General features: G+C 36.3%; 1 protein-coding gene across 7 annotated transcripts in view; it reads left to right on the top strand.

Moving 5' to 3' along the window:
• LOC100918963 (protein unc-13 homolog B) overlaps positions 1-22095 on the top strand; it is a 327802-nt gene that overhangs the window by 125130 nt on the left and 180577 nt on the right. For 6 of the 7 annotated variants that reach the window (XM_012543050.3, XM_031945394.1, XM_031945393.1 and 3 more), the window contains exons 6-7: positions 3647-3720; positions 6311-6365. In XM_012543050.3, the coding sequence (XP_012398504.1) occupies positions 3647-3720; positions 6311-6365 (129 nt within the window). The remainder of the gene's footprint in view (positions 1-3646; positions 3721-6310; positions 6366-22095) is intronic. The other variant, XM_031945396.1, reaches the window with a different exon arrangement.

Raw genomic sequence — 22095 nt, 5'->3', positions numbered from 1 at the left:
TATTTCTAAGGATCTGTAAGTTTTCAGTTCTTCCAAGATGGTATGATCTAAAGAGAGGTACATTCTTTTCTGCCCTGAAACTGTTAGGAGGATCCCACTGTGGCTTTAAGCTCTGGGGTACATACACGTGCTCCTCCTCTCCTGGGATTGCCACCCAGCACTGTGAACCTGATTTGAGTATGGACAAAAGTCCTGCTTCAGTGCTAGCAAAGAGACCCCTGTAATCTCCTTTTGAAGTGGGCTAAAAGCTCACTGAAGCCTTTACTGCTGATTCAGTGGCTCCCAAGGTCTACTTGTAGTAGGGTTAGGGTTACATTGGCACAGTTTGTCCTGGATCGTGCTCCACACCAATGCAACAGACCCTTCCTGCCAACCCTCCAAGTTGTCCTTGGCAGGAAAATTGCTTTATACTTTCTTCCTGAGGCTTCTGCTGCTCTAGAATTTGTTTTGAATTATTATTTCTAGGTATTTGGAGAGGTTTGGGGGAGAATCAGGTAAGTCCCTGACTTTATTTCACTATCTTGACTCCATCTCCTTGAATTTGTTTTTGATAAAATGTAGAGCCAAAAGTGTGCTAGATTTTTGCTATCCTTAATTTTACTAAAAAGTGCAGTTTCAAAACACAGATAACATTTGTATATAGGATCTTCTGGAAATTTGTTTTCTGTAATGTCTTCCTTTCGTCCATCTGTCTATTATTTAATACATCACTAACATTTCTAGATATTCCCATCCTTCTTTTCCCACCCAGACTTTTCTTGTGATCAAATAACAAAACAAAGGGCATTGAGGAATCAAGGGTAGTAGTAATGATAATAACAATTAACATTTATATAACACTTTCCGTTTTGCAGGGCATTTTACATATATTCTATCATTTGATTCTCAACAATTCTGTGAAGTAGGTGCTATTATTATCTCCATTTTACAGATGAAGAAATTGAGAGTGAGAGAGGTTAAAAGACTTGTACAAGGGTCATTGGAATGTCTGATATATTTGATCTAGTCTTTCTGTCTACCATTTTAGCTTCATTATTCCATCTGGAACAGTGGATAAATGTGAACCACCTAAAAGTGCATTTGTATTGAATGTGCTCTGTTGAGAAGCATTGTTCTAGTCTGGAGGATCAGTGTCTATCAGACTGGATTTCTGCACTCCTGAGCTCTTCTCTCTTGATTCATTTTCTTACTTGTAAGTGCATATTTACCAGCCTGAGTACTTTGGTGATGTTTAAATTCTTACATGGAATGTCCTGATCAATTTGTAACTCTGAAGCACCTCATCAGCTCTTCTTCTGTACCATTGCCTTTTTGCTCCATCAGTGTACTTCACTAGTGCATTTTAAATGTGCTCATTATGTTATTCATCTTCTTCTTCTTCTTCTTCTTCTTCTTCTTCTTCTTCTTCCTTCTTCTTCTTCTTCTTCTTCTTCTTCCTTCTTCTTCTTCTTCTTCTTCTTCTTCTTCTCTCTTCCTTCTTGCTTCTTCTTCTTCCTTCTTCTTCTTCTTCTTCCTTCTTCTTCCTTCTTCTTCCTTCTCTTCTTCTTCTTCTTCTTCCTTCTTCTTCCTTCTTCTTCCTTCTTCTTCTTCTTCTTCCTTCTCTTCTTCTTCTTCCTTCTTCTTCCTTCTTCTTCCTTCTTCTTCCTTCTTCTTCCTTCTTCTTCTTCTTCTTCTTCTTCTTCCTTCTTCTTCCTTCTTCTTCCTTCTTCTTCCTTCTTCTTCTTCTTCTTCCTTCTTCTTCTTCTTCTTCCTTCTTCTTCCTTCTTCTTCCTTCTTCTTCCTTCTTCTTCCTTCTTCTTCCTTCTTCTTCTTCTTCTTCTTCCTTCTTCTTCCTTCTTCTTCCTTCTTCTTCCTTCTTCTTCTTCTTCTTCCTTCTTCTTCCTTTTTCTTCTTCTTCTTCCTTCTTCTTCTTCATTCTTCCTTCTTCTTCTTCTTCTTCCTTCTTCTTCCTTCTTCTTCTTCTTCTTCCTTCTTCTTCCTTCTTCTTCCTTCTTCTTCCTTCTTCCTTCTTCTTCCTTCTTCTTCCTTCTTCTTCCTTCTTCTTCCTTCTTCTTCCTTCTTCTTTCTTCTTCTTTCTTCTTCTTCTTCTTCTTCTTCTTCTTCTTCTTCTTCTTCTTCTTCTTCTTCTTCTTCTTCCTTCTTCTTCTTCTTCTTCCTTCTTCTTCCTTCTTCTTCCTTCTTCTTCACTTCTTCTTCCTTCTTCTTCCTTCTTCTTTCATTCTTCTTCTTCTTCTTCTTCTTCTTCCTTCTTCTTCTTTCTTCTTCTTTCTTCTTCTTCTTCTTCTTCTTCCTTCTTCTTCCTTCTTCTTCTCTTCTTCTTTTCATTCTTCTTCTTCCTTCTTCTTCCTTCTTCTTCTTCTTCTTCTTCTTCTTCTTCTTCTTCTTCTTCTTCCTTCTTCTTCCTTCTTCTTCTTCTTCTTCCTTCTTCTTCCTTCTTCTTCCTTCTTCTTCCTTCTTCTTCCTTCTTCTTCCTTCTTCTTCATTCTTCTTTTCCTTCTTCTTCCTTCTTCTTCCTTCTTCTTCCTTCTTCTTCCTTCTTCTTCCTTCTTCTTCCTTCTTCTTCCTTCTTCTTCCTTCTTCTTCCTTCTTCTTCCTTCTTCTTCCTTCTTCTTCTTCTTCTTCCTTCTTCTTCCTTCTTCTTCCTTCTTCTTCCTTCTTCTTCCTTCTTCTTCTTCTTCTTCCTTCTTCTTCCTTCTTCTTCCTTCTTCTTCCTTCTTCTTCCTTCTTCTTCTTCTTCTTCTTCCTTCTTCTTCTTCTTCCTTCTTCTTTCTTCTTCTTCTTTTCCTTCTTCTTCCTTCTTCTTCCTTCTTCTTTCTTCTTCCTTCTTCTTCCTTCTTCTTCTTCTTCTTCTTCCCTCTTCTTCCTTCTTCTTCCTTCTTCTTCTTTCTTCTTCTTCTTCTTCCTTCTTCTTCTTCTTCCTTCTTCTTCTTCTTCCTTCTTCTTCTTCTTCTTCCTTCTTCTTCTTCTTCCTTCTTCTTCCTTCTTCTTCTTCTTCTTCTTCTCTTCTTCTTCTTCTTCTTCTTCCTTCTTCTTTCTTCTTCTTCTTCTTCTTCTTCTTCTTCTTCTTCTTCTTCTTCTTCTTCTTCTTCTTCTTCTTCTTCTTTTTTTTTTTGCTGAAACAATTGGGATTAAGTGACTTGCCCCAGGGTCACACAGCTAGGAAGTATTAAGTGTCTGAGATCACATTTGAACTCGGGTCCTCCTGACTTCAATGATGGTGCTCTAACCACTACACCATCTAGCTGCCCCTGTAATTTCTTCTTTGTAGTTGATTTTTGCCTTTTGATTGAAAGTGGCCCCAGTTATTTCCAAAGCTGACTCAATCTGTTTGGTGCATCTGTGTTTTGTCTTTGTGGTGCTAAAGATGTTGACCATGATTTTAAAAAAAGAATTATGAAAAAAATAAAAAATTATCTATTGTTACAGACTCTGAAAAGTATAAAAATTAAATCAAAGTATTAAACTTTTTTAACCCAAGCCAACCAGTCTTGATTTTTCTTTTTTTAAATTCCAAGATCTCAGCTCTCTAGGATGAGAATTTGTCAGGTTTGTTTTGGCTGCAAATGATAGAATAAACTTCTGACATGGTTTTTTTTGTTGTTGTTGTTGTTTTATTTGTTTGTTTTTGTGTGTCTGTGTGTGATAGATATTCCGGAAGAAGAGGCCCGATACTGGACCCACAAACTGGAACAAATCAATGCTCTGGGGACTGACAGTGAGGTAGGGGCTATTATTTCTGTAGTACCAAGAGGGATTGGAACACTTCTGGAAGGCCTAGATAATATAGCTAGAAGTCCTGGTGTTTGATCAGAAAGTAACTGAAGATTTGAGAACAGCTTGGTCTTTTGGTGGCCTGAATGTTTCTGAACAATAGGAAAAATAAGAATACTATGAATGAATGTTCTTAAATGATGGCATAAATCAAAGCTGTTAGGAGATAGGGAGGCCATCGAGAAAAAAGAGCTGACCCAGAAGATTTCAAAATTATACAGTGTGAGAAATTCACTGAGGGAAAAGTATGGCTCCATGTCCGTCAGAGGAAAGTAGTGTGTTGAAGGCACGTAACTGTCCAATTATAAGGTCTGGGGGGAAGTGCAGAAAAGGGGATATAATGAAGATGGTAAGCACTGTTTCTAGCTGTCAGAAAAGGGAAATACATAGTTGTATGTTTCTGCTATCTTTATGCAGATATTAAGTGGAGTTATTAAATGTTTACTATGTGCTAGGCATTTTGATAAATATTATGGATACAAAGAAAAAAATGAAAGCAGCTAGTTTTTATTCTAATGGGGAGTATAACATGTATGTATACAGTTATATACATGATATATTCAATGTAGATAAAAGTAACTTTAGAGGCAGCAGTAATTAAGCAGCCTGGAAAGGAATCCTACAGAAGATGGTGCTTGCAATGAGTCTTGAAGGAGAGATTATAACGAGTTGAAGGTAAGCAGAAGAGTGTTATAGGCATGGGATAAAAGTAAGTGCAAAGACATGGAGGTAGAAGGTGAACTGTCATGTGTGACGAATAGCAAGTATGGCTGACTTCTGCAGTGCACGGAGCAGAGTAATGTGTTAAGACTAGAAAGACAGAAAAGGACCAGGTCATGAACACATTTAAATGCTGAGCAAAGGATTATATATTTAATCCTGGACGTCATAAGGAACCACTAGTGCTTATTGAGTGTCAAGGTAACATGAATAGATCTGTGCTTTAAGAAAATTTAATATTATTATTATTTCCTGGAAGAGCGGGAAGTACTGAACATAGGCCTCAGATTGTGGCAGAGAAGACCCTCCCCTGGAGGGATTGTTGACATCTTATCCAACTCAGTAACAGTTTATTAATTTGCCATGAGTAATGCTGGACAAACCAGGACTATTTTCTTCCTTAGGGCATTATGTCAGGCCCATATATTACTTGAGGTGGTATCATTAATTTTGTCTTCAGGGCCTTTTCATAGTTGAGCTAAAGTAGTTTTTCCAATACTTTCTTATAGTGGGATTTTAAAATTTAAAACGTTGGCCTCTGACCATTGCTTTCTGAAAGAAGGAAGGAATAACCTTCCCTTTTGCAGAAATAAGGGCCTAAAGATTAATTGTGTGTAGTATAATCTGATCTTAACCTACTTCTCTCCCCATATTTCTCTTCCTCATTTCCAGCTACACTGGTCACCTCTCTATTTCCTGATAATCCTGTTTTTCCTTCTGATATCCTCTCTTGTCCCTTCTATTTCTTCAAACCATACTCATTCTTCAAGATTCAGCTCAAGCCCCCCTTTCTCATGAAACTTTCCTTGATCGTGCTTGCTTTCAGGGTTTGTTTGTTTTTCTTCCTTTCCTTGGCACTCTTCTTAGTTTTTGTCTTTAGTAATCTGACAATTAAATGTGAATTGCCTTGTGACATCTGTGTTTTTTGTCCTGGCTTCTTAGTTGGTTCTTGTACTGTTGTTTGGCTTTTAAAAAGTGGTTTTACCTTTCCACTGAGATCTATAAAATTCCTTGCTGACATGGATCTTTTCTTAAACTCCTCTGGAGAAGAGTATCTAGCAGAGGACTTGGTGAAAACTTATGGGATTACTGTTAGATGATAAGAGGCTGTTGGATTAGCTCCTTAGGACTGACTTCTTGGTTAATGTTCAATTATTTATACTTAAAAGACATCTAATCTCAGCCTGGTTCATAAATAGCCTCTAGCTGGATACCTAGTGAATCATATAAGGTAAAATGGGTGGTCACTTGTTCTAGCCATTTTGTACCTCCAGGAAGAGCCTTACAGTGCCCCTAGAAGCCCCTCTGTTTGGTGGGAAGCTATGCTGAACACACTGAAGTCCTGCTTCACTTAGAGGCTTTAAGAGGAGAACCCTGTCACCTGAACCAGGAAATCTCCTTTTTTTCTGCTCTGTGTGTACCTTGCAGAGTGACCAGGGGAAGAGGTGGTAAGACCTAGAAAGAGATTGTGAAGGGAACATTCTGCTCTCCTGCTCTTTGGCTCAGCCTTTCCTGCTGCCTGAGGGTTCTGAGAGCCCTTGTCTATAGACAAGGCCAAACATTTCACCTGGGCAGTCTCACTGGGAATGTGTCACACAGGCAGGGAGGAAACCTGACATTCTGTTCTTTGTGTGACATGATGTTCTCCCTAAGATGGGAAGGAGAACATTTCATGGAACATTCTATTTCAATTCAGTAATGGACTGTGCCTTAAGTGAATACTTAACCTTTTAACAGGTAGCTGTGATTTCTTTTTCCCATCACATGTTGAATCTCTTATGTGATGTGTTGTTTTTGTTTTGTTTTTTCCTGATTCTAGTATTTCCAAGAAGAAAGCCAGAAGAAGCTATTGCCCATTGCTGCCACCCAGTGTTGTAAGTGAAAATTTCTGTTTTCTCTTAAATCCTACTCTTCTACTCTTACTTTCACTTCTCTGAATCTCTGAAATGAACACTTATATTTGTTGGGAGGGATTGGAATAAGTAGTAGATCAATAGAAATTTCAGTTTACATACCTGTACCTTCCTGTTGGCATTAGTATCTTTGGGAGGACAAATTATTAGTCAGGATATAATAACCCTTCAAGGAACAATTGCATCCCTTTGGACCTATGATTAAGGGAAAAAAAACTGAATCTGAAAACTTTGTTAAGATGGAGGTCAAGCCAAAGCTGCCATCAGGCCCACTGTTCTTTCTCCTGCTCTGCTCACTTCCATTGAAGAGCTGTATAATAGCTCAGGTAAAGACTATTTTTTGGTGAGTTTCTTGATTTTGCTGGCTCAGATTGGGTTGTAGCTAAGTCATATTCAAAGCATGTTCTCTACTGGATGGTGATATAATTATAAGTAGGCTAATTTGGAGACTTATAAATGGTAGTGTTTTTGTGGTCATGGTAATGATACAGGTGGTGGTGTAGAGTTGGTTGGATAATTTTTTTTAAGGGATACCATGAAAAGCTTCTCAAATGACTCCTTTGGCCTCAGTTGAATATTTGGCATATGCAGTATTTAGGCAGTCCTATTTTTTCTTGGAATGGGTGGAGGGCACTTATCCTTTATCCCTTCACTCAACTCTTTCTTAGGAAGAGTTTTGCATTATTCTTTGATAAGGACTATAGTATCAGGATTGAAAGGGAGCTTAGATGTCATTTAGTCCTGTGACCATGGAAATAAGTCTTAGGCTGTCAATTGGTCATTTTCACCATTTCTTTTCTAGGAGGGAATGCTTTATAGAAAGGGAGTGGTAGTGGGAAACAGTTTTTTAAAAAAAACAAAAACAAAGGCATCAATAAACCAATAAAAAAAGTTCGTTTGGTTTAACCCACTACTGATTAGGATTCCCTTCTGTATAAAAGTCAGTTCATTTCTTCTAGCATATGATAAAGAACAACTGTAACGTGTCAGGCATTAAGTATGCAAAGACAATAATAATATCTGGCATTTATGTAGTGCTTAAAGCTTTGTTACATATTTTACAAACAAATGTTGCTCCTCCCCCATCTATTGAGAAGGCAAGCAATGTGATATGTTTTGCATGATTTCACGTGTGATTGATATTTCCATATTCTTCCCAAGAAAAACAAAGTGAAAAAATTATGCTTTAATCTGCATTCAGACTCTGTCGATCCTTTATCTGTAGGTGGATAGTATTTTTCATCCTGAGTCCTTTGAAATTATCTTGGCTCATCATAGTGCTAAGAATAGTTAAGTCATTCATAGTTGATCATCATAGAGTAATTATATTACTGCGTACTATGTTCTTTTGGTTCTGCTCACTTCACTTCCCATCAGTTCATATAAGTCTTTCCAGGTTTTCCCAAAGACAGTTTGCTCAATTACAACTCTGAGGTACCACCTCACACCTCTCAGATTGGCTAAAATGACAGGAAAAGATAATGATAAATGTTGGAGGATATGTGGGAAAACTGGGACACTGATACATTGTTGGTAGAGTTGTGAAATGATCCAACCATTCTGGAGAGCAATCTGGAATGCCCTATGTGCTTTAAAATTGTTCATACCCTTTGACCCAGCAGTGTCATTACTAGGTCTTTATCCCAAGAAAATCATAGAGGAGGGAAAAGGACCCACATGTGCAAATCTGTAGTGCCTTTTTTTGTGGTAGTGAAGAATTGGAAATCGAGGGCATACTCATTAATTGGGGAATGGCTGAAAAAACTGTGGTACATATGAAGGTAATGGAGCATTATTGTTCAATAAAAAATGATGAACAAGCTGATTATAGAAAGGCCTGGAAAGATTTACACAAATTGATGCTGAACAAAGCAAGTAGAACCAGGAATACATTGTGCACAACAATACCAAGAATGTGCAGTGATCAACTATGAGCTTCTTCTCAGTGATTCAATGATCCAAAGCAATTCCAGTAGACTTTGGACAAAAATGCCATCTGCATCCAGAAAAAGGACTAAATCAACACATGCTATGGTTCACACTTTTATTCTGCTTTTTTATTTCTCCCATGATTTTTCCCTTTTGCTTTGATTTTTCTCTCCCAACATGATTCATAAAACAATGTATGTTAAAAAAATAAATTTAAAAAAGACAGCCTGCTCAACATTTTCTTTAGAACAATAATATTCCATTACAATCATATGCCACAGATTGTTCAGTCATTTCCCAACTGATGGGTATCCTTTCAATTTCCAATTCTTAGCCACTACAAATAATACCTTCTCCACTCCCTTTTCAAAATATCTTTGGAATATAGACCTTGTAGTAGATACGGATATGTACAATTTTATAGCCCTTTGGGCATAGTTCTAAATTGCACTCCATAATAGTTGGATCAGTTCACAACTCCACCAACAGTATATTAGTATCCCAATTTTCCCACATTCCCTCCAACATTTGTTATTTTCCTTTTTTGTTGTATTGGCCAATCTGAAAAGTGTGAGGTAGTATCTCAGAGATGTTTTAATTTGAATGTCTCTAATCAATGATAATTTAGAGCAAGACTTGTTAAACTTTTATCATTCACAACCCTGTTTTTGTCTGGGACCCTGATTATATAATAGATATATTAAATAAGAATACAAATTAAACAGTCACTGACAATAAATCATAACTTTGCAACCCCAAATTCATTTATGAGACCCCCAATGGGGTCATGACCTAGAGTTTTAAAATCTGGGATTTATAATATTTTTTCATATGATTATAGATTGCTTGGTTTCTCCTGAAAACTGCTTATTTATAGCCTTTGACCATTTATCAATAGGAGAATGGCTCTTTATTTTTATAAATTTTACTCCATTTCCTATATATTTGAGAAAGGAAGTACCATATTTAAAGGACGGTAATGGACTTAACTATGTCCAGGAGCAAGAAACCCAAGAATAGCAAGGGATCTGAAAATAGTGCCATAATGTTTATGTTTGGTTTTTTGAATTTTTGAAATTTGATTCTCTTGTAGAATGTTCTAGTTAAAAGAAAAGGGGATGATTTAAAATGAAAAAGACTTGGGGTGTGTGGTCAGAGAATATAATGGTAATTTTTCAAATGTTTTTAAAAGGTTATGATCTCAAAGAAAGAACAGACTTATTTTCTCAAAGGCAGAAACAATAATAGGTAAAGTGACTTGTGATTTCTTTGGATAGGAAATTCCTGGATGAGGAAACTCTCTTTACCAATCCTTTTCTCATATTCTTAGAGAGCTGTTAAGACTGAGAGGCCTTTTTTTTTTTTTTAAATCAACAAATCTATATGTTTATATTCAAGAAAACATTAATAGTTTAGGAAAATGTTATGTTATCAATTACCTTGATTTGAAGTGCAGGAAAGATTTGAGTTATTGCATATCTTGTATCTGATGAGGTCTAGATATGGGGTACCTAAATGAAATTAAGGTTTAATTGAGGTCTAGTGGCAGCTTTGGGGTACAGGGAATCAAATAGAGCTCCCCTGAAACCCCTTTAGATTTGGCACAAGGATACGGAGTTAAATGAGATCTAGTAAGGGATTAAGGGTCCCCTGTAAAGGAATTTACAGGCCCAAAAAGTTAGATTGATAAAAGAGGTTTATTATGGAATTTGGAAGTAAGGTTAAAGTATAGTTAAGGAAATAGGTGAAGGTAGAGAGAGGAGGGCATTGGAAACAGGATTCCAATGGACAGAGAGTCCTTGGGATGCTAGGCTTGGTGCCAGCGTGTTTTGACTCTCTGCAAAGAGAGAGCTCCAATTTGATTCTTTTATGAGGAGAGATTTAGCTAAAGGGGCCGGTGGGTGGAGTCCCAAGTTGGCTCCTTTTGGCTTTCAGTGGGGGCTTGAGTTTGCTTGGGGGGGGGTTGGAAAACCTGAGCAGATCATTAGAATGAGGGCTAGGACAGCCCAAGTTGGCTCAGATCCGATGGGGGCTGGGAGAATCCAATTGGCTCAGATCCAGGTTGGGGCTGGGACAGGGCCGGATCTTCTATTGGAATTCAAAGAGGTGCTTTTGACTAGGATTTGTGAATCAGAAGGTCCTAGCTTCCTGGATTGATAATGCATCAGCTAGGAGGGGTTGGGAATCAGAAATAAATCAGTTCTTAAAGGGACCACAACCTGCATCATTCCCCCCTCAAGCAGTTAAAACTTAAATTCATTTAAGAGAAAAAAAAGACATGGGGCAGAGTCTCTTATTGAGGCAGAATGGAAGATTTTCTCCTTCAAGGATTTTCCAAGTTTGGGGGTCCCCTCTTCATATCTACCTGCTCAAGTAGAAAGGAAGGGACGAAATTTTGCAACTTTTAAAATTTAAGTTAGCAGAAGGAGGAGTTGGAGAAGGATGGAGGAGGGATGCAGCAAGACTGGATGATTATTTTCTTAGGAGTTTTTTGCAGTGAATGTGGGGAGACAGAATTTGATGCTTTACCTAGACCAGGAAATATGATCAGAGGGATCTTTCAGATTGACTTATAAGAGTATGGGCTCTATTTGTGCTTCTCCTTGAGTTGATCATTGGTTATGTCTGCTGCAAGCATAAGCTGGAATCTTTTGCTGAGTAGAGAACTATGGTAATACTGTCCTCTTCAGCTCAAAAAGAGAGCATCCATAGCCAGATGAGAGAATCACAATGTTCAAAGTTAATGAATTCTGAAATTTCTACCTTTTGATCCTCTTACCAACTATTTTTCTGTTGTTGATATATTTCTTCCTTCAGTCCAGAGTCACATGGCCATTATGTGTCTGTCATGGAGGTGGGACTTGAACTTGGGTTTTCCTGGCTTTAAGGCCAATTCTCTATATTGTGCTGTCTCCATGTAGTAATTACAATAACAACTACTTTTCACATTGATAGAGTATTTTAACATTTGAAAAGTACTTTCTCCATCTGTTGTGTGAGAGTAGTAAAATATCTAGGAAGGTCAATGGATAGAAGTTACAGGAAGGCACAGTTGGCTCAGCTTAAGCAAGAATGAAATCAATTAAAGCCAATGGAAATTTTTCAGGAGACAAAAAATTGGTTGCCAGATCTCAATCTGGAGCCAGGGCACAGTTGGAGAACTGGAAAACAGTCATTTTTGTGATCCAGACATGAAAAGAGAGTTGGTAAGTCCATAGGGGTGAGAGAGAAGCCTAAGAAGGGTAATTTTGATTAGCAGCTAGACTCTAATAACTGATTGAGTTCTAATACTACCAATGGAAATTTATTAAGGAAAATGCTCTTGGGAATAGATTGTGAAGTTCTGACTTATACTCACCTTACAGAGATCTCCTCAGATGCAATGTGGTTTAAAAAGGAGGTGGAGGTCAGATGAATAATCCCAGAAATGCCTTTTCCCCTTCTTCCTTTCCAGGGAAATCCCCTTTGGAAATAATCCTGTTTAGTTAGAACAGATGGATATTGGATGATCTCTGTGTGTTTGTCATTGACATCAGTACTGAGGGGAGGGGTCGGTTTAAACATTGGCTTCAGTCCTTGTCTGAATTTAAAAATAGTACTTTTTATCTCACTTTCTAGTAGTCCTTCCCATCTTGTAACCATCTTGGGTGTGGTTTAGAGTTTTTTCTTTTCTTAATGATATCACTGATGTCAGTCAATACATTAGTTTTTGACAGTCTTATTTGCTCATCCTCATTTTTAATGAGGACACAAATGATATTACTTAAGGGCTAGTATAATTCTTGAGGTGGTTTTATCCAACTCTTCATTTACAGAAAAAGGAATAGTCCCTGAAACGTTAAGTAACTTGTCTATGGTGATAAACAAAGCTGGGATGTTAACTGGTCCTCTCACTACAAATACAGGCTATTTTCCATTAAACTCAACATTCTTTCCCCTTCTGCTATTCTCAGGAACTGTTCCCAGGCATCTCCTTTAGGATTATAGGTCCTTTATGAAGACATTAACTAAGTTTACAAACAGCTTTGGCTCTGTTCTGTTTTAGTTTTGTTTTCCAAAAGTGATGAACATGGACAAAGATGGGTGATGCATTTGCATAATATAAGGATATGGAAATCTTCCTCTTTTTATCCTTCTCTTATTATCTCCCTTTATTTTTGACCCCAAATCAATCTGATTTCTATCAAAAAAAAAAAAAAAAAAGATTTAGCTCCTGTTGTATAATTCTGTGGAAGGACTAATGCATAGCTCACTAAATGGATTCTTCTCTCATAATGTGTTTCTTATATCTACCTCCTTTTTAATTTCTAGTGTTGTTGTTCTAGTTAAGGACCATATCATTTCACATTTGAACTACACTGCAATGGTCTTCCAATCCAAATCTCTGCTTCCAGTTGCTCCTACATCTAGGCCATCCTTTATGTCATCTTCAGTTTGAACAAATAATTTTTGTTCTACTTGTACATCTGCTTGTACATTATACTAAATACTGATATATTGCTTTGTTCAGAAAGTTTCAATGCCTCATTATTATTTGTAAAATAAAGTTCAAATTCCTTAGACATTCAATATCTTCTATCATATAGATCCAATTTACCTTTCCAATCAATCTCCTGCTAATCTACTGCCCAAACTACTTTCTTAACTCAGACAGGCTTGTCCTTCCTAAATGTGCTATTCTTTTCCCTTCAGTCTGTCCTCCCTCCTTCATCATCTTTTATGATTCCTATCTATCCTTCAAATCTAAACTCGGATTAATCTGTAGGATGCATGTCTTTCCTGATTGCTTTAGCCAGCCCACATGGGTAAATCTCTGATTTCCTTCCTCTAAGACTTATTAACTATATAGCACTAGTGTGGTACTTACATATTTCCTTGTTTTCTTATTTATATTTTTATTTATATATTATGTCCCAAGTGGACTATAAACTCCTTAAGGTCTTCTACTCTGACTTAGAATTTTTGTGCCTTCTGCTATAATATCATTTGCATAGTTGATTTATAGAAATAAGAGCCATAATCTTATGTTGAGCAGGTAAGAGGAAAAATGTTTTGTTAGCTTATTTCATGACTATGTTATGGAATAGTAATGACAGTACTGAAAGCACTGTAATGAAAGCAGTAGTATGTAATGAGCAGTAATGAAAGATTGGTATAGATTGTAAAGAAATCCTTCAGCTATTAGATCTCTTTATGTGCTTTTTGTATTATTTGATCCAAGGCAATTTTATTTTTAGGATCAGTTTTGCTGAGGAGGTTAGAAATCTAAATCTATGATTTAAAAAAATTTTTTTGTTCTCATTCCTCCTCTGTCACTTCTTCCTTATGCTTCATCTTGCCCTCATATCATTGCCCCAGAAAGCCAACTTCCCTCTCTCCTTTTCTTTATAGCATCAAAAAGGCTTTGATCAAGCACCTGTCTGTACTTGGTGCTTTGATCATCAGTGAGCAAAGCAAGATAGATAGATCTAGGAATTTGCAGTTTTTTGAGCAGGCAAGCCTGATGCAGTCAGACTTAAAAGATTATATAGACAGTTAAATAAATCCTGAGTCAGAATTAAAATTAAATGATTTATCTTATGTACAAATAGCTGCTAAGAACATTTTGGAGGGTGAAGAAAGGAGTCACAGAACTTGTACAATGAGACAAAATGGAATTAGGGAATTGGCTCTTTTCTAGTTCAATAGGGAAGCATTCTTGGAGGTGATTTTTCTGCAGCTGCTTGAATGGAAGAAAAAAAAGGAAAGGGGAGGGTTCAAAAATATGGGATTATTAGATGAAGTTGAGGTGATTGAGGGGGAAAGGAGGTGCCACTAAGAAACTTTAGTAGCCTAGGGAAGAAGTAAGGGTGTAGATGGTAATCTATTTGGAGAATAGTAATTCTCACATGAATAACAAAGTTTAGTACTTATTAAGTACCATGCAGTGGGATAAATTCTGGAGATATAAATGTGAAAGACAGATGAGTCCTACTTTCTAAAAGGGGAGACAATTTTATTATTAATAATAAATAGTGTTTAGAATTGTAAGGTTTTGTTAAGAGCTTTACAGTTATTACATTTGTTCCATACAACAATCTTGGGATGTAAATATTATTATTCTCATCCTTGAGAAATTAAGTGAACTTGCCTATGATCACACTGTGTCTGAGTTAGTTTATGAATTCAGGCCTTCTTGGTTCCAAGTCCAACACTCCATCTTCTGTGTTACATAGTCACCTCATAGGGTGTCTCAGGAAGGGTGAGGTCACGGAGTTGGTGAGTGAAGTCCAACAGAGTTGGTGAGTGAAGCCCAAAGGTAAACAATTGGCACTCTCATCTCAAAAATAGTGGTAGTCTTTATTTGACTGCTTGATTCTGGATCACATGAAGGTAATATGAGCTTGGTTTCTAGGGTAAGCCCTAATCCCTTGTCTTGGTGACTTCAAATTGACTCTTTCCCGCCTCCACCCCTTCTTCAGCCAATGATCAAATCTTAGTTGTGAGAAAGATATGTATGTACTCCAGATGGCTTTGGGTTCTGTCACAATTAGAGGTGTGGCCAAGGTTTATTTTACTTTTTTTTTTTTTTAAGTAGGTCTGTTCCAGCAAAGGCCCATTGTTAAACTTGTCAGCATCTGCCAAAGATCTGCCAAAGTCATGGGAATTCAGGGTTAGGACTGAGGCCAGAGAGTGCTGCAAATTTTTATTATAATTTTGGCAAATAGATTTTAGCCCCATATTAGACCTTTAAGAATTTGCAGCTCTAACGGGGGAAGTTGGTTTCATGGATTTTGTCAGCTCTCCAAATCTACTAGATTAGCTCTGCTGTGCAGGGCTTACAGAAGAAAAAAGCACAGAGTGGTTCTGAGAGAATACCTCCTGAGTAGATGGGTTCTTTCCTGAGAACCAGGCAGGTGGTTGTTACTGCCTTTTTATCAACCAGACTGTGAAGCTTGCAGAGATGCCAGAGGGTTGACAAAAGTCTACTCTCTTCTTCTTCAAAGCCTTGAGTTTTATTGTTGCTCCCGAACAATTTGTCAAATCAGATGTCACATTCCATCAGTTGGGTTAGTAGGTGATGTTGCACATTTCCTCAAATTGCTCCTGGCAGTGACGAGTTCCATCATAATCAGTGAGTTCCTTTGCCCCTTTCATTCTACCAACCACATTCACCTCGAAGCTTCATCTAGCCAAAGGAAGAGGTTTCTTTCCATGCAAGTGATTTTTGCCTCTTAAGGAAAACAATCATTCTTTACCTCTTCTGTCTTAAACCGGGTACCTGGTATTTCTAGATTTTTTTTTAAGGGATTTGAGAGACAAGGAAATTCTAGATGGAAACCCAAGTTTTTCTTTAAAAATCCACATATCATCTCATTTCATTTTAGTTATAATTTTGACCTTTTAATCAAATATATCTCTGACCAAGGAGCTGACAAGCAAGAAAATTGACTGATTTGAGCTTCTATTTCTTTTATTTCTCTGATCTATCTTTGGTGGCGATGAAATACAACAGAAAAGCTTAGCTAGAAGGCTAGATCTGCTCTTGAATAGTTGGAAATCTGCTATAATTTGATAATTCTGTTTTTGGTTGGTTGAAACAATAGTTTTAATATTTGAGCTGTTGTCACAATGAGGTCATTTTTCTTTTTTTTTTTTTTTAAATTTTTTTTATTAAAGCTTTTTCTTTTCTTTTTTTATTATTATAGCTTTCTACTTACAAGATATAGGCATAGGTAATTTTTCAGCATTGACAGTTGCAAGATCTTTTGTTCCAACTTTTCCCCTCCTTCCCTCCACCCCCTCTCCCAGATGGCAGGTTGGAGGTCATCTTTTTTAAAGAGCTTTAGACTAGATAATCCCAGTTCCTTTCCTTTTTGTCTTCAATTTTTCAACCATCTGATCTTTTTCATTATTTTTGTTGCAATCTTTTCCACATCCTTTGTTTTAGGAATTATGTATTTCAAATGGAGACACTGAGCTTTTGTTATCAAATGCTAATTAATTTCCAGGGATCCAGCTTGCACAATATTCCAGTTTGTACAACTGTACAACTACTAACAACACTTTACTTTTCTTGTGACACATGTACTATGAACTTCTAACCCTTGCTTGATTTTTTTTTTTTGGAAAGTCTGCAAATATTGTAATTTGTGGCATAAAATCATCAATGACCTCAGTTTTCATTTGATTCTAATAAACCTACAGTGTAGCTAAGTTATTTTTACAATTCTGTAATTAAAGTATGTTTTATTATATCTTCTACAAATGAAAAGTTTGGCAGTAGTAAGTTGTGAGCTGAAATGTCCTAGGGGTGTTCTCATTTTGTCTGAAATTTTAATAGCTCTTTGAATCTGCCTCAAATCTTTCCCTACTTTATTTACTTATTTATAGTCTATCCTTTACTGAGCTTCCAAAGGGATCTTTCTGAAGTGAAGATCTGACAATATAGTGCTCCCACCCACTTTCAATAAACTTCAGTGGTTTCCTATTGTAGTCCTAGTTGTTAGTGTTTGCCTTTTGTTTTCAAAGAGAACCATGACATCAGGGAGGTAATGCCATGACATGAAAGTGAATTGGATTGAAGTGAGGGAGAACTGGGCAAGGTCACCTGCCTCACTTTCCCCCTTGGAGCCATCTGGGACCAATGGCCAGATATAGATCAGGACAACTGGAGATGGCTTTGAATGCAGTGGGAAACCTTGTTCTTTTTTAAGTTAAAGTTTCTTTATCTAATCTCTAAATATAAAATTTTGCGTAGTCTAATTCCTATTCTCTTTTGTCAAATTTCCTATGCTCTTTTCTTAATCTCCTCCAATCTTTCTGCCTTCCTTCTTTTTTTTTTCTCCTTCTCCAGTCCTCTTCCTGGCTTTCTATGAATCTAAATAATCCCCGCCATTTCAATAAACTTCATGTGATGTTTGCCTTGAAATTTTACCCTTACAAGTCTGTTAAAAGCAAATCTTCCACGAGAATCCAGAAAAATAATTAGTTAGTGAGGAGATGGAATCACGCTACGCTTCCCTGCTTGGGACAATGGGATTTATTTTTCGGACAACTGAGATGTTCTATAGTGAAACTTGATTCTAGTGTGTCATTCTGACAAATAGAATTCTATCAGTCAGATCTTAAAGGGATTTCCAAGAGCTAGTCAGGTTGTTCATTTTTATCCTTTAAGAAAAGTCAAAAACTGTTTTGTGACACAGTAACCCAAGTCCAGTGGAAGATCTACCATACATCTCTACATTTCTTTTCTGAAGCTTTGAGATTTGAGAACTGTGAAGGAAAGCAATCTTCAGAAGATCCTAGATAAAAATGAAATAGCTTAGCTGCAGTTTTTCATCCCATCTTCCTGAAAATGGTGATTTCCATTTTGCACTTAGTTCTTATGTTGCTTTCCTTTCTTATGTACCGAATGATATCAGAGATATAAATAGGATAGCTAGTCAGGTGTATTAGCTTAAGGAGTCAGAAACTATTGATGAATCAGATAACTTGATCTCTGTCTCCTCAAGGAGCTTCCAGCCCAGTTATGGAGTGACTTAGAAATATTTGTCATTATTTCCACATTTTGTTTCATATTTTGACCTATTGCTTCTACAGAATCTATTTCAGATTGTATTAGTTTTTGTTCTTTCTTCATTTACGTGCATACTCAAGAAATAAACCTAAAAGGTAAAAGAAATCTTGAGAATCTAGATAATTTATCTGTAAAGACTGTAGTTATATGACTTAGAAATATTCATTATTATCCCTTTGTTCTATTTGAAATCAGCATGGAAAGACATATGTATCGTAGTTTAGACCAGATAAGTCGGGGGTACTCATAATACTCACAAAGGAATAGAAAGCTATTATATCTTGAGAGAACAATTTATGGAAAGGATGATATAATGGGTAATTTTACTTGTTCCAGAAATAGAATTGACTTGTAAGAGAAAGTAAAGTTAAGGTACATATTCAATATATGGTAGAAACCTCCCATCTCATCTGAAAAGATGAGAAGGGATAATATGTGAAGGGATGGACATAAGACTTTAAGCAGAAGGGACATACAGTAGAACTGAGAGGAAAGGGTAAATAGGGGAGGAACTAAGGTGAGAGGAATACTGAGAAAGGAGAGGCTGTGAGCAGCAAGTGGTGCATACTAAGTTTAATAGCTAGGAAGGGGGTAAGGGGAAAGAAGGAGAAAAGCATAAATAGGGGTTAACAAGATGGCAAATAATACAGAATTGGTAATTTAACCATAAATGTGAACGGGTAAACTCCCCCATAAAGAGGAAGCGATTAGCAGAATGGATTAAAAGCCAGAATCCTACAATATGTTGTTTACAGGAAACACACCTGAAGCAGGGAGATACATGCAGAATAAAGGTAAAAGGTTGGAGCAAAATCTACTATGCTTCAGGTGAAGTCAAAAAAGCAGGGGTAGCCATCCTGATCTCAGATCAAGCAAAACAAAAATTGATCTAATTAAAAGAGATAAGGAAGGGCACTATATCTTGCTAAAGGGTAGTATAGATAATGAAGCAATATCAATATTAAACACATATGCGCCAAGTGGTGTAGCATCTAAATTCTTAAAAGAGATATTAAGAGAGCTGCAAGAATTAGATAGCAAAACTATAATAGTGGAAGATCTCAACCTTGCACTCTCAGAATTAGATATATCATACCATAAAATAAATAAGAAAGAAGTCAAAGAGGTAAATAGAATACTAGAAAAGTTAGATATGATAGATCTCTGGAGAAAACGAAATGGAGACAGAAAGGAGTACACTTTCTTTTCAACAGTTCATGGAACCTATACAAAAATAGACCATTATTAGGACATAAAACCTCAAACTCAAATGCAGTAAGGCAGAAATAGTGAATGCATCCTTTTCAGACCACGATGCAATAAAAATTACACTCAACAAAAAGCCAGGGGAAAGTAGACCAAAAAATAATTAGAAACTAAATAATCTCATACTAAAGAATGATTGGATGAAACAGCAAATCATAGACATAATTAATAACTTCACCCAAAAAAAACGACAATAATGAGACATCATCCCAAAATGTGTGGGATGCAGCCAAAGCGTAATAAGGGGAAATTTCATATCTCTAGAGGCTTACTTGCATAAAGCAGAAAGAGAAGGTTAACGAATTGGGCTTACAACTAAAAATGCCAAAAAGGAACAAATTAAAAACCCCAGTCAAACACTAAACTTGAAATTCTAAAAATAAAAGGAGATCAATAAAATTGAAAGTAAAAAACTATTGAATTAATTAATAAAACTAAGAGTTGGTTCTATGAAAAACCAACAAAATAGACAAACCCTTAGTAAATCTGATTAAAAAAGGAAAGAGGAAAATCAAATTGTTAGTCTTAAAAATGAAAAGGGAGAACTCGCCACTAATGAAGAGGAAATTAGAGCAATAATTAGGAATTACTTTGCCCAACTTTATGGCAATAAATTCAACAACTTAAATGAAATGGAAGAATACCTTCAAAATATAGACTTAGCCCAGATTAACAGAGGAAGAAGTAAATATCCTAAACAGTCCATCTTAGAAAAAGAAATAGAACAAGCTATTAACTAGCTCCCTAAGAAAAAATCCCCAGGACCAGATGGATTTACATGTGAATTCTACCAAACATTTAAAGAACAATTAACCCCAATGCTATATAAACTATTTGAAAAAATAGGGACTGAAGGAGTCCTACCAAACTCCTTTTACGACACAGACATGGTACTGATACCTAAACCAGGTAGGGCTGAAAAACAGAGAGAAAATTATAGACCAATCTCTAATGAACATCGATGCTAAAATCTTAAATAAAATATTAGCAAAAAGATTACAGAAAATCATCCACAGGATACACTATGATCAAGTAGGAGTTATACCAGGAATGCAGTGCTGGTTCAATATTAGGAAAACTATTAGCATAATTGACTATATCAATAAGCAAACTAACAAAAACCATATGATCATCTCAGTAGATGCAGAAAAAGCATTTGATAAAATCCAACATCCATTCCTAATAAAAACACTTGAGAGTATAGGAATAAATGGACTTTTTCTTAAAATAGTCAGGAGCATATATTTAAAACCATCAGTAAGCATCATATGCAATGGCAAAAACTGGAATCTTTCCCAGTAAGATCTGGAGTGAAGCAAGGTTGCCCACTGTCACCATTACTATTCAATATTGTATTAGAAACACTAGCCTCGGCAATAAGAGTCGAGAAAGAGATTAAAGGAATCAGAATGGGCAGTGAGGAAACCAAAATATCACTCTTTGCAGATGATATGATGGTATACTTAAAGAACCCTAGAGATTCTACAAAAAAGCTATTAGAAATAATCCATAACTTTAGCAAAGTTGCAGGTTATAAAATAAATCCCCATAAATCCTCAGCATTTTATACATCACCAACAAAATCCAACAGCAAGAGATACAAAGAGAAATTCCATTCAGAATAACTGTCGACAGCATAAAATATTTGGGAATCTATCTACCGAAGGAAAGTCAGGAATTATATGAGCTAAATTACAAAAAACTTTCCACACAAATAAAGTCAGATTTAAACAATTGGAAAAATATCAAGTGCTCCTGGATAGGTCGAGCAAATATAATAAAGATGACAATACTCCCTAAACTAATCTACTTATTTAGTGCTATACCAATCAGACTTCCAAGAAAATATTTTAATGATCTAGAAAAAATAACAAAATTCATATGGAATAATAAAAGGTCAAGAATCTCAAAAGAATTAATGAAAAAAAATCAAATGAAGGTGGCCTAGCTGTATCTGACCTAAAACTATATTATAAAGCAGCAGTCACCAAAACCATTTGGTATTGGCTAAGAAATAGATTAGTTGATCAGTGGAACAGGTTAGGTTCACAAGACAGAATAGTCAACTATAGCAATTTAGTGTTTGACAAACCCAAAGATCCTCACTTTTGGGATAAGAATTCATTATTTGACAAAAACTGCTGGGATAACTGGAAATTAGTATGGCAGAAATTAGGCATGGACCCACACTTAACCACCGTATACCAAGATAAGATCAAAATGGGTCCATGATTTAGACATAAAGAACGAGATTATAAACAAATTGGAGGAACATAAGATAGTTTATCTCTCAGACTTGTGGAAGAGGAAGAAATTTGTGACTAGAGACCATTATTGATCACAAAATAGAAAATTTTGATTACATCAAATTAAAAAGCTTCTGTACAAACAAAACTAATGTAAACAAGATTAGAAGGGAAGCAACAAACTGGGAAAACATCTTCACAGTTAAAGGTTCTGATAAAGGCCTCATTTCCAAAATATATAGAGAGCTGACTCTAATTTATAAGAAACCAAGCCATTCTCCAATTGATAAATGGTCAAAGGATATGAACAGACAATTTTCAGATGAAGAAATTAATAATCATTACCACTCATATGAAAGAGTGTTCCAAATCATTATTAATCAGAGAAATGCAAATTAAGATAACTCTGAGATACCACTACACACCTGTCAGATTGGCTAAGATGACAGGAAAAAATAATGATGATTGTTGGAGGGGATGTGGGAAAACTGGGACACTGATACATTGTTGGTTGAGTTGTGAACTGATCCAACCATTCTGAGAGCAATCTGGAATTATGCTCAAAAAGTTATCAAAGTGTGCATAGACTTTGATCCAGCAATGTTTCTACTGGGCTTATACCCCAAGGAGATACTAAAGAAGGGAAAGGGACCTGTATGTGCCAAAATGTTTGTGGCAGCCCTGTTTGTAG

This window comes from Sarcophilus harrisii, chromosome 1, assembly GCF_902635505.1.
Source record: "Sarcophilus harrisii chromosome 1, mSarHar1.11, whole genome shotgun sequence".
In the NCBI taxonomy this organism is placed as follows: Eukaryota; Metazoa; Chordata; class Mammalia; order Dasyuromorphia; family Dasyuridae; genus Sarcophilus; species Sarcophilus harrisii.
The sequence above is the reverse complement of the archived record's forward strand: the minus strand, read 5'-3'. Positions and strand labels throughout refer to the sequence as shown.